This window comes from Salvia hispanica, chromosome 6, assembly GCF_029641045.1.
Source record: "Salvia hispanica isolate PSC_SH4W2 chromosome 6, Shi_PSC_v1, whole genome shotgun sequence".
NCBI classification, from domain to species: domain Eukaryota; kingdom Viridiplantae; phylum Streptophyta; class Magnoliopsida; order Lamiales; family Lamiaceae; genus Salvia; species Salvia hispanica.
Window position 1 is genome coordinate 19,461,326 of NC_142697.1, and position 11,036 is coordinate 19,472,361.

At 40.1% G+C, this 11,036-nt stretch overlaps 1 protein-coding gene and 1 pseudogene across 2 annotated transcripts; one reads left to right on the forward strand and one right to left on the reverse strand.

Moving 5' to 3' along the window:
- Window positions 1–4,706: 4,706 nt before the first annotated feature.
- LOC125203197 (uncharacterized) lies at window positions 4,707–6,144 on the forward strand (annotated as a pseudogene). Its single transcript, XR_016133062.1, has 3 exons — window positions 4,707–5,263; window positions 5,347–5,572; window positions 5,685–6,144. The product of XR_016133062.1 is annotated as an uncharacterized LOC125203197 (transcript).
- A 3,458-nt stretch (window positions 6,145–9,602) lies between these two features.
- Window positions 9,603–10,823, reverse strand: LOC148923323 (uncharacterized). The gene is made up of 3 exons (XM_089062062.1): window positions 10,768–10,823; window positions 10,325–10,685; window positions 9,603–10,205 (listed from the first exon to the last, which is right to left on the reverse strand). The coding sequence occupies exons 1-3, from the start codon at window positions 10,821–10,823 to the stop codon at window positions 9,603–9,605; spliced, it is 1,020 nt and encodes a 339-aa protein (XP_088918188.1).
- Between the last annotated feature and the right edge of the window lie 213 nt (window positions 10,824–11,036).

Here is an 11,036-nt window from a genome sequence, read left to right on the forward strand (position 1 = left end):
ATCCCAAGCTTTAACATTTTGGTGATTTGGTCACACCAAATTTTAAACTCTACTAAAAATGTATCGACCTAATTTTTCTAACTTGGAATTTAGTCCATTTATTTTTGAAGAACTGTTAAATATGGGTTAAAAAATAGTACAATAGTATTTTTTGTGATCAAATGCTAATACATTTAATGTGTAGGACCAAAATTTTTTTTAAGAAAATGTAGTAGACAAATATTAGACTTTCATCTTAAAAATAGTAGAAAAATTAAATGATACCGGATGATTTTGTATATTTTCAGTATATTGACTTTTTATGATTTTATTAAAACATCGTGGATTTTCTTGATACGAAACATCATGGGATTTTCAGTAAAGAGTTTAGAGGATTTCTACTTGAATCGTTAGTTATGATATACAGTTAATTGCTATTACACCTAATTTAAAACGAATATATTGCAATTTAAAACATCGTGGATTTTCTTGATACGAAACATCATGGGATTTTCAGTAAAGAGTTTAGAGGATTTCTACTTGAATCGTTAGTTATGATATACAGTTAATTGCTATTACACCTAATTTAAAACGAATATATTGCAATTAAACCTACTTTTCACGAGTTAAGCACATTAATTATTTATGTTGGTTTGTAATGGTGGGTTGAAAAGTGTATAAATATGTGGTTTGAATCTTGAGTTTTTTTTTGTAGCTGCTTTTATTGGTTTCAAGTGGTGGCTAACGGAAAACTGACGAAATATTAATGATGTGTCTAATCCTAATTAGGCTATTTGATTGTTTTTGGTTAATGGGATTTGTCCACTTAAGCAAGTCTTGCTTAATGACGTGTTAAGTTTATTGTAATTTGTATCGTCTCATCCCGCACCTTTTGAAATTCTTAAAATAACTTTACGTTTCACGTTAAATTTATCTTGTAGTAGTACAATATAATCAGATAACATATCCAGTTATAACTCAAATTTAATTTTGCACATATATCTTCCTCATTATTTACAAATTTTGATTTTGCTATTATATTATACTACTACTACTGGTAGTAGTATAACTTAAGATGACCCCTTGATTTATTATATTTATCTATTATCTATTTACTACTCCCTCCGTTCACTAAAGTTAATTTTATGGGATATGATACGAATTTTAATGTAAAATTGATAAAGTATTAAAGAGAAAGAAAAAATTGGGAAAATACGAGGGCAATAGAAAATGTATGTAAAATAGTAGAGATTTAATATAAAAAGTGGATAATAAATTAAAAGTAACTTTTCATTTTCAGTATGACATTAATTTTGTTAGGCGGATTAAAATGCAAAAGATGAAACTATATTTTTTGGAACGATAATATTATATTCCTTGCAACACCGCATGTGACATTACTACACCTTTAAAAAACTTCAACACAAGAAGATGGTGTTAAATATCATGTCATGTTTACCTATGTTTGATTTTTAGATAAATATATATTCTACAAAAGAATAATAAATGCACATGGTAACTTAATCAAGGAACAACTCAGACATGTATTTCTGTAAGCAAATGTTTGCTCTTAACGATTTTTGCATGATCAAAAAATCTCTTATATGTAAGAGCGTCTCTCATCATGGCGGACGTCGCGGTAGGACGTCGCCGATGTCCGATCGGACGTCCGCCGTAGTGAAGGGGAAGGGCGCCCACGCCTGTCCCATATGTCCGTCGGATGGCCTCGCCCGTCAACCCCACATCCGACCGAACGTTCGCCACTGTGGCGACGGTCGGACGTCCGATTTTTAATTTTTTTTTTAAAACTCTATAAACAGGGCTCGTTGAACTTCATTTCATTCACACCATTTGTGTTGACAAGTTTTTCTCTCTAAATCTACAAATTTCATTTCTACTACAATGGAGTACAATAGGAACTCCCCCACCACGAGCGGAGGAAACACACCCACGATTCCCACCGGAACGGAGGGAAACTATGCGGGGATGAATCCCCAAATGGCGGGGATGGCGGGGATGACTCCCCAAATGTTTTACAATATGTACACTTGGATGAGTCAGATGGGTGGGATGATGCCAGGGGCAGCGGGGATGGGCGGTATGCCGCCAAATATGGCAGGGGTGGGTGGGATGATGCCCGGGGCAGTGGGGATGGGCGGTATGCCGCCAAATATGGCGGTGGGTGGGTCGATGCAGCACAGGAGCCCGAGGACGCCTAGGGAATCTGTCTATCGCCTATATATAGATTTGTTGGCCGATGATTCCCCTAGTACTGTTCGGAGACTCAGTACGCCGGCATCGAGACTTTCTCTTTTGAGGAGCTGGGAGCGGAGTTGGGGCTATCACCGATCCCTGAGACTCCCGATGAGGCGGAGCCTGCTGCAAGGGGAAGGAGCAAAGGCAAGGGCAAGGCCAGGGGCGGGGATAGGGGAAAGGGCAAAGTCTCGAGCTCTTCCTCGCACACGAGGGCAGAGGAGGAGGAGGGTGAGGATGAGCCGGAGAGGAGGACGATCTGAACCGTGTGGGAAAATGCCGCGCTTGCGAAGACCTGGATCGGTGTAGTAGAGGATCTCTATGTCGGGCCGAACCAGTATGTTGACCGATTGTGGCTTCGCATTAGTGAGCCCTACCTCATATGCAAACCGTCTGGGGCGAAGCCTCGCACTTCCGAGCGATGCCGGAAACAGTGGCTTCGGTTGAGGCCTAAGCTCAGTCGTTTTGCCGCCCTCTACCAAAACAACATGCGCATGGCAACCAGCGGCATGTCTGAGGATGATGTGAAGAAACAAAATTTGGTCCAGTACCCCGACAAAGAATTGAAGTTCAAAGATTTTGACCAATGGGAGGCCTTTCTCGTGGTCAGGGATTCGCAAAAGTTTGTTGTGGGTGTCGACTCGGGCTGGAAGCGGACGAAGATCAACTCTTCCGGTGAGTACAGCAGCAGTGCTGGTTCGCACGAGCTCCCCGAAGCCGAGGAAGTGGCCCCGCTACCACGATCAAACTCTCGCCGTTGTCGTCGCCCGATGGGGCAAAAGGCTGCGCAGCGGATGGCGAGGGGAAGCGGCAGCGGCAGCGGGTCCTACGAGGTCGAATCGAAGGCCCCAGAAGGCCCAGGTAACGACCGTCTCGCCCGCGCGCAGCTAATGAAGACCCTGATGCAGAGCACGAGTAAGTGGTTTAGCACGCACGATCCTGTGTACAAAAGGTTGTGCAAGGATGTGGTCGATGCATGTCGGCGCGATTTAGGAATGTCACCCATTGATGATTATGGCGTCGAGATTGGGGGCGGGGACTCGGAGGCGGCAGCGGCACGGGCGACGGGGACGAGGACGAGGAGGAGTGAGAGCCGAGGGTTTTATTTCTCGACTTTTTATGCTTATGTAATTTTTATTTAATTATGTAATTTTTTTTAAGTATTATGTAATTTTTTTAATGAAGTATTCGAATTTTCCCGTATTCCGTGTTGACATTTTAATTCCGTAAATTTTAAGTCCTTAAATTGAATAATTGCGGGAAGTCCTAGTAGAATTCCTAGTGGGAAGTCCTAGTGCATGGGAAGTCCTAGTGATGTGGTAGTAAAATGGGAAGGGCTAGTGATGACGTGGCAGGAAGTTTTTGTGGAAAGTCCTAGTGGAAATTCTAATGGGAAGGACGCCACCGAAGACGCTCAAAGTAGCCACATTCTTGTCCATGTCAATGACATATATCGAACATAACATTTCAATACCATTATTTTATACTAAGCCAATTTTTGATACTTCCAAATTTTTAGTGGGTTTCGATTTGAAGAGTCTTGTTCTTGTATATTGGGATGTTTATTGTCCTATTGTGTTTGCAGGCTAACTAGAAATAGGGATATCATCTACATTGTAAAATTGGTGGACTAGCCCAAACAATCTAATAAAACTATAGAGTCAGAGTTGTAAATTTACACTCTGAGGACGCGTTCGGTGTGTCATATAGCACAAGAAATGGCTTTATTTATGCGCATTTCAGTTGTTCGGTGTATGTGGTTTATTTCATATGGGCCCACATAATTGATGAAGCCAGCACTGCGTGTCGCATAAATGAGAGAAATAAATTATATTGGTATTTTTTTGGGAACAAAAATTTTACCAAAAAATGAGAAGTGCCATTCCCAAATTACCCCTCTCATTTATGTGTTCCCCCCTTTCTCGGCACACATTTGAACACACCAGAATTTTTGAAATCCCTAACCCTAGCCAGCGGTGGTGTCGAAGCTCCCCTCCCGTTTCCAATCTTTATTCACGCCGTCAAAACAAGGTGATCGGAAGCTCTCATCCCGTTTCCAAGCTTTGATTTTGTGTTTGGGTTGAATCGGGTACCAATTTCAGGTACCCCACGATTGCAACGTCGAGATTTTTCTTCCTATCAGGTGACAAGTGAATTTGTTTTTTTTTTTTTTTTTCAGGCCGCTAGAAATAGATAACATAGCTACACCTACGGCGTAACAAAAAACGGAGCACTTACAAAGGTACATATTGCCCTTTCGTGGTGAGCATATTCGGTGGAAATTGAGCTTGAATTTGTAATTATATCTGTGTGCTTTGGTATGCTAATATGAGCCTTTGAGTTACATCTAATTTTGAATTTAATTCCACCATTCCCTATTGTTCTTCCATTTTGCTGTATTTTTTTTTGAATGTGTGCATATGTATGATATTGAATGATAAGTAAGGAACGTATTTGGTGATCAGCCCACCAAACATTCTACTACCATTAAGCCATAGCCGCGATGAGAACTCCAATTAATTCTGCTCAATTACTGATGATGCTCGAAGACATCATGCTATTATACCGGGTAGAGAGCACAATTCTCGTACATCGTTACATCAGAGCCCGCACAAAACGTGCTAGGCGTGGGATCATTGAACATGCGAGGCAGTACAACATGATAAGTAAGGTCCTTCAGCAATTGATACACTTGGAACGACTCATTCATGTCACTGATGTGGACTGCATAGCTAACTTAAGAATGGATCGCAACACGTTTGGGAAGTTGTGTCGAATCCTCACTGAGTGGGGAGGTTTGAGAACAGGGAAATGCTTAGGTATCGAAGAACAGGTGGCAATTTTTGTGGGCGTCTTAGCGCATCACAATAAAAACCGCGTTGTTCGTTTCAGTTTTTTTAGGTCTGGGTCGACAGTGTCCCATTACGTGAACAAGGTTTTAGGGGCTGTTTTGAGTCTCCACAGTGTGTTATTGTCGAAACCTACGCCCGTGCCCGATGATTGCATTGACCATAGATGGAAATGGTTCAAGGTATGTAATGTTTCCCCCGACAACATGAATTTATTTTAAGCTCGGTTTCTGTAAATGTTTGTAAACGGTTGTTGTTCTTGTAGGGCTGTCTCGGTGCACTCGATGGTACACACATCAACGTACTGGTTAGCAACAGTGACAGACCTCGTTATCGCACGCGAAAGGGGTCTATTGCAACGAACACCTTGGCTGTTTGCGATCGCAATATGCAGTTCGTTTATTTCCTACCTGGTTGGGAGGGGTCCGCCGGCGACTCTCGCGTACTCAGGGATGCTGTGGCGCGACCCAACGGCCTAAGATTTCCACAGGGTATAAAGCCTGCTCTATCCTTTTTTGTGAGGACATTGGATGTTATTTTAAGGGTTTTCATGTACTGTGTTGAACTAATGTAGCATTTTCATTCATCTATGGACTGTTTCAGGCTGTTACTATTTATGTGACAACGGCTATGCCAATAGCAACGGTTTTTTGACGCCGTACAAAGGGGTTCGATACCACCTCAAGGAATGGGGCATAGGGAATGCACAGCCACAAAATCCGAAGGAATTGTTCAACATGAGGCATAGCAAGGCTAGAAATGTAACTGAGAGAGCCTTTGCTGCGTTGGGGGATATTACGTAGTGCGTCTTTTTACCCAATTCAAACACAAATCAGGTTAATCATGGCGTGTTTCCTTCTCCATAATTTTATTCGCCGCGATATGAGCAATGACCCCTTAGAAGCAGCGGTTGATGGAGAGAGCTCAACAAACACCCCTGATCAAGATTATATCCAGCACGAATACATAAACTATGTAGACCCAACTCCAGAATGGACTCAATTCAGAGACTCCATTGCAATGACCATGTGAAACAATAGATAGACTTTGTTGCTATCATGTTATTAGATCCACAGTTTAATTTGTTAACAACTTTGTACTTGAACAATTTAAATAGCACTGCATTTTGTTCTAGTTATGTGTTGGCATGAGCATATTCAAAGTCCGATTGGTCTCCATGTTGAATTTTTCCAATCTAATGTATTAACAGCTTCTCATGGGCGACGACATACTGGAAATGTGGCTTAGAAGGCCAGGGAAAAACACTTCTTGCTGAAGAACAGAGTTTTGATGCCAACTACAGTGCGGTTGGATATAAAGGATGTGGCCATTGCTGCCGAGCTTCAGACTCGCACGATTTGAAGACCCTAATGCAGCTTGGGTTCATGGCCGACTTGTTGGTAGTAGTAGGAATAATTATAGGCAGGCTTCTGTAAATTGTCTGTTAGTCAGCACCGGCGTGCACTTTTTGTTAATTATACCAGTATATATGATACTTTCTACTGATACATTTTGACTGATGGCATTTTGTTGTTGTATGTAATATCATCAGTAGATGATTCCGATGGGTATAAAAGGATACATTTATCTCAATGGAGAGACAAATGAGACAATGGGGGTGTCTTTCATTTCTCTAGTTTGTTTTGAGTCTTCCAATATATTTTCAAACCAAAATAATTAAATAATTGCTTTCTTAAACAGTGCAATATCAATAATTATGATTTAATTAAGCTATTAAAATATATTAATTAGCAACATGAATTTGGGTTAGAATTAGGATTGGAGACGGATTGACGGAATATTAAGTTATAATATTGAATTATACCAAATTTGTAGAAGGAATTTTTTTTGTCACAAGTATTAAGTTATAATATTGAAGTTCAATTCATCTTTTTTTTAAAAATATATAGTGAAGTTATTTATTAAAAAAATACTCCCATCGTTCCCTCGTAGTTGAGTTATTTCCATATGTAAGAGTAACTTTTTTCTCTTTCTTACTTTACTCTCTCTTATTTTATTCTCTCTACTTTATTCACGTTAATTCTTTGATATTCTCTTTATACAAATTATTTAAATCTTTGTAGTGTTATCTAAAAATAAATTATATAAATCTTTCTAGTATTATTAAAATTATTGCATTATAATAAAAAATTTAATATGTATATGCAGTATTATTTAAAATATATTGAATGGTTTATTTTTAAAGGATTTATTTATAGTTTATTGCTTGATTGCAATAATAATTTAAATAAAGTCATTTAAACAAAATAAACTACAATTCAATTCAATTTAAGTCAAAATAAATTTCAACTTGATTCATGTACAAAAATCGGTATCTAACAAATTATAAATTATTGTTGCAATTAAGCATTAAAAATAAATGTTTAAAAATAATCATTCAATAAATTCTAAAATAATAAGAGCACTACAAATGCATATTAATTTTCCGATTGTAAAACAATAATTTAAATAATACTGCAAAGATTTAAATTACTTATTGTTAGATAACACTACGAAGATTTAAATAATTTGTTTTGAGATAATATAAAAATATTTAAAAATATGAGTATATGATAGTTTATTAAAAATATTATCGTTCTAAGTATAGAGAGTATTTTCATCCGATGTTCCCTCTTTATTATATTTTTTATTCAATATTTGAAACTCTTATGTTCATGCATAGCACGGATGTTAATACCCGTTACGGTGAAATGTGGAAATGCCAAATTTTAAAGAATCGCTAATGATAGTCTAAAAAATTGCAGGGGAAACAATTCCACATACGCGTTTACTCATAAATGGGAGGGGATACTCTATTTTGGAATTGCCGAATGTGGCGGTGTGGTGTGTTAAATACACGTTCCATCCGCAGGGGAATAGAGAGGGATTAATTGAACTTAGTGGCAGCGAAATGATTAAGGGAGGTAGATAACTGTCATTCAATTTAATAAATGGATAAAACTGTATTTAAAATGTGATTTGCACTCCGTTTCTTCTCACCACTACCTTTCTATCATTCCTTAAGCAGAAAGATGATTATTCCTCCACAAGCCGTGTACCTTTATTTCGGCAATTGGACTCGCGAGATCGATGAGCTCGTTCTAGACATGATCATCAAGCTAAAGCGGGAGACTCACTTGATGCTAGATGAGTATCCTAGTTGGTTTCTGTTGACGGTGCAGCGTGAAGTGCACTCAAAAACCAACATTCTGTTCTCCGAACCGGAGCTAAAACAACGCCTCGACTTCATGAAACTTCGGTACAACACTTTCAAGGCGGTGGTGGGTAACAAGGGCTTTACTTGGATCCAACAATCAGAGTTTGTGAGGGCCAAGGATGAGTTGTGGGAGAAGATAATGAAGGTAAAGTGGTGTTTTGGTAACCTATGTATATGTTGTTCATAATGCTATATTTTATCTGTGTAGAAAACTCCGTTCGCGGCTGCGTATTACCACTGAGATGACCCACACTTCTCGAAGATTGCATGCTTGTACGAATTGGAAGATGTCAACAAGGAAGGAGAAGTGGATGTTGTAGTCATCTCCGACCGCACGGAGAAGATCTGTGATGATGAACCAAGTTGTTACGAAGTGGGTGGTATTGAAGGGGAGGTGAACTCCCCGTTCATGCTCCCTCCATCCAAGGCTTGTCGTAAATTGTTTGCAGACGATGTGGAGCCGCCAACCGATCGGGAGTCAACAAATGACATTGGCATCTATTTCATTGACTTGGCCGAAGATGGGCAGCTGCGTACAAGGTTTGAGAAAGGCAGAGCATTGCTCAAACCACCCACCCAGAAGAAAGACGAAGCTGGTCCCTCAACCCGTTCACCCAATGCCAGCTTGTGCGCGTCTAACTCGCCGATCCATTGGTGGCCGCACATTCACAAGCGCCCGAATTTTTAACTAAAGTATTGAGGGATAAGTAGGTCTTCATCTTTGCTATGCTAGCATATTTACTAATGCCATAGCATTTTTACTCATCGTATGGGACCTACTTTTTGGCTTATATTGAACACTCTCTCATGGTGTAATAGGTTTAGCTCCGTTAATGGTTTTAATGTATGGGTAGCTGGGATGTTTGGTTGTAATATATGGACTTGGAACCTTGATTGTATGTATTTTGTTTATAACTAATATATGCATATTAGGTGACATTATTATGTAATTTGGAGGGTGGTTTTTGCAGGCAGGGTGTTGCATTCTATTCATTTCTTTTTTGTGCCATCAGACATGGATGGCCGTTGGGCTGGTGTGGATCAATATGCATTCAAAAAGAGAGTTATAGAGTGTAGAAGCACAAATTTATAGCAAATGCATCAAGTTATACAAAAGGAGCAGGGCTGCGTGATCGCAACTGTACAAACGGCTGGAAATAGATAACATAGGCAGGAAAGTTCATATCCTAATACACGCTAGCTCCATACAAAATATGCGTGTAATACTAACAATCTTTTTGCTTAGTTTGGCGCAACAAAAACAAGTAGCAACAAAAGGCACCTAATTCATCATCAATCTCCTTTCACATTACTTTCTGATTCTCCTGTATAAGCTTCAACAGGTATCCAAGACGAGCGCCAGCTCTCATTCCCATGAATACCTCAAGGCGCTGCGGTTTGTCACTTAAGATGTTGCATAGTTCGTACCTTTGATCAAGCGTGAGGCCTTCCACAGTTTCCAGCTTGTCGAAAACATCTTGCTTAGCCTTTCCAAGATCGAATTCATAGCCGATCCTCGAGGAAATCGCCTCGAGGCGAGCATTCGTCTCAGCATGCAGATTTGAGAGGAACTCCATGAGGGTTGCATCAGCTCCATCGTGTTTGCGCTTCTTACTCCCTCTGGACTTGTTGATGGAAGCTTGTTTGTCATTGGTACCGGAGCTGTAGCCTTCATTTTCCGACGCCTGTGACAGACGAACCACGTTGTCGGACTCTTGGTCCTCGAAGCTTGGGTAATCATTTTCATTGACCTCGCTACCACTTGCGACATTGGCACGCAGACGATTCGCCGCATCATCAACCTGTTCTGCCCCTGCACCGTTAGCACGATCCTTTCCGAAAATGGCCTTCCATGTTTCCCATAACGGCCATGACTTACCACGCATGAACTTCGCATCCTTATCAGCCTACAGAGTCACACAACAACATCAGAATACAATCAACAAATACATCACTTTGTGATTTTTGTAGTGATCTATAGTTCGAAAACTGAGAGATCTAATTACCCAAGAAATATATTGAATACCTGGACGATTGCCTCCCATTGATCGTCATCGCATTCAATCATATATTGCCCATCCGAATTGAATCCCACGCCACTCCGTGCTAGTATTTTTGACAGGCTCGTGTAGCTCTTCTTCCACGCGCTTATCTTGGAGGTGATATGGGGCGTGCCTTTGAGGTCGGTATTTGGAAACTCCTTGCGCAGACTGTCCTCAATCTTGCCCAAATACCCAGTACGAAATCCGTTGTCAGATTTCCATCCTCTAGCAAGGAGCTCAAGCATTGATGCAGCCAATATTTCCTCTTCTCGTACACTCCATATCCTCCGGGTTCGATCACCTTTTCGAAATTTCCGCGGAGGAGCGTCTGTGTTTGCTGTCCAAGAACATAAATTGGAGAACAATGTCAAACTAATGGATACAATACCCCACCATTGGGGGAAGAGTAGCCTAATTGAGTGACAAACCATGGGATGGTATTCCTGTCGAACGAACTCCACCACGGCATGTAGGATCATCCATGATACCTACTTCAAAAGCCACAAATTTAACCAAGGCAGAATTAAACACAAATCGAAGAAGTCATTGTTATATTCAGGTAACAATTTTGAGCAAACACAAATGAAGAACACAATTATGAAACAGAATTCAATCAAGCACTTGTATCACATCCAATCAGAAAACGAATCGGCAATAATACATAAATTCCAGCACACAGCCACATAATCATCGCAC

Excerpts from the sequence above, each read along its gene's own strand:
- LOC148923323 (XM_089062062.1), bottom strand. The coding sequence starts at position 10,823 with ATGGATGATCCTACATGCCGTGGTGGAGTTCGTTCGACAGGAATACCA. Across the intron at positions 10,686-10,767 it reads ACAGGAATACCATCCCATGG|TTGGACAGCAAACACAGACG; the intron begins TTTGTCACTCAA and ends CAATTTATGTTC. Across the intron at positions 10,206-10,324 it reads AATGGGAGGCAATCGTCCAG|GCTGATAAGGATGCGAAGTT; the intron begins GTATTCAATATA and ends GTGACTCTGTAG.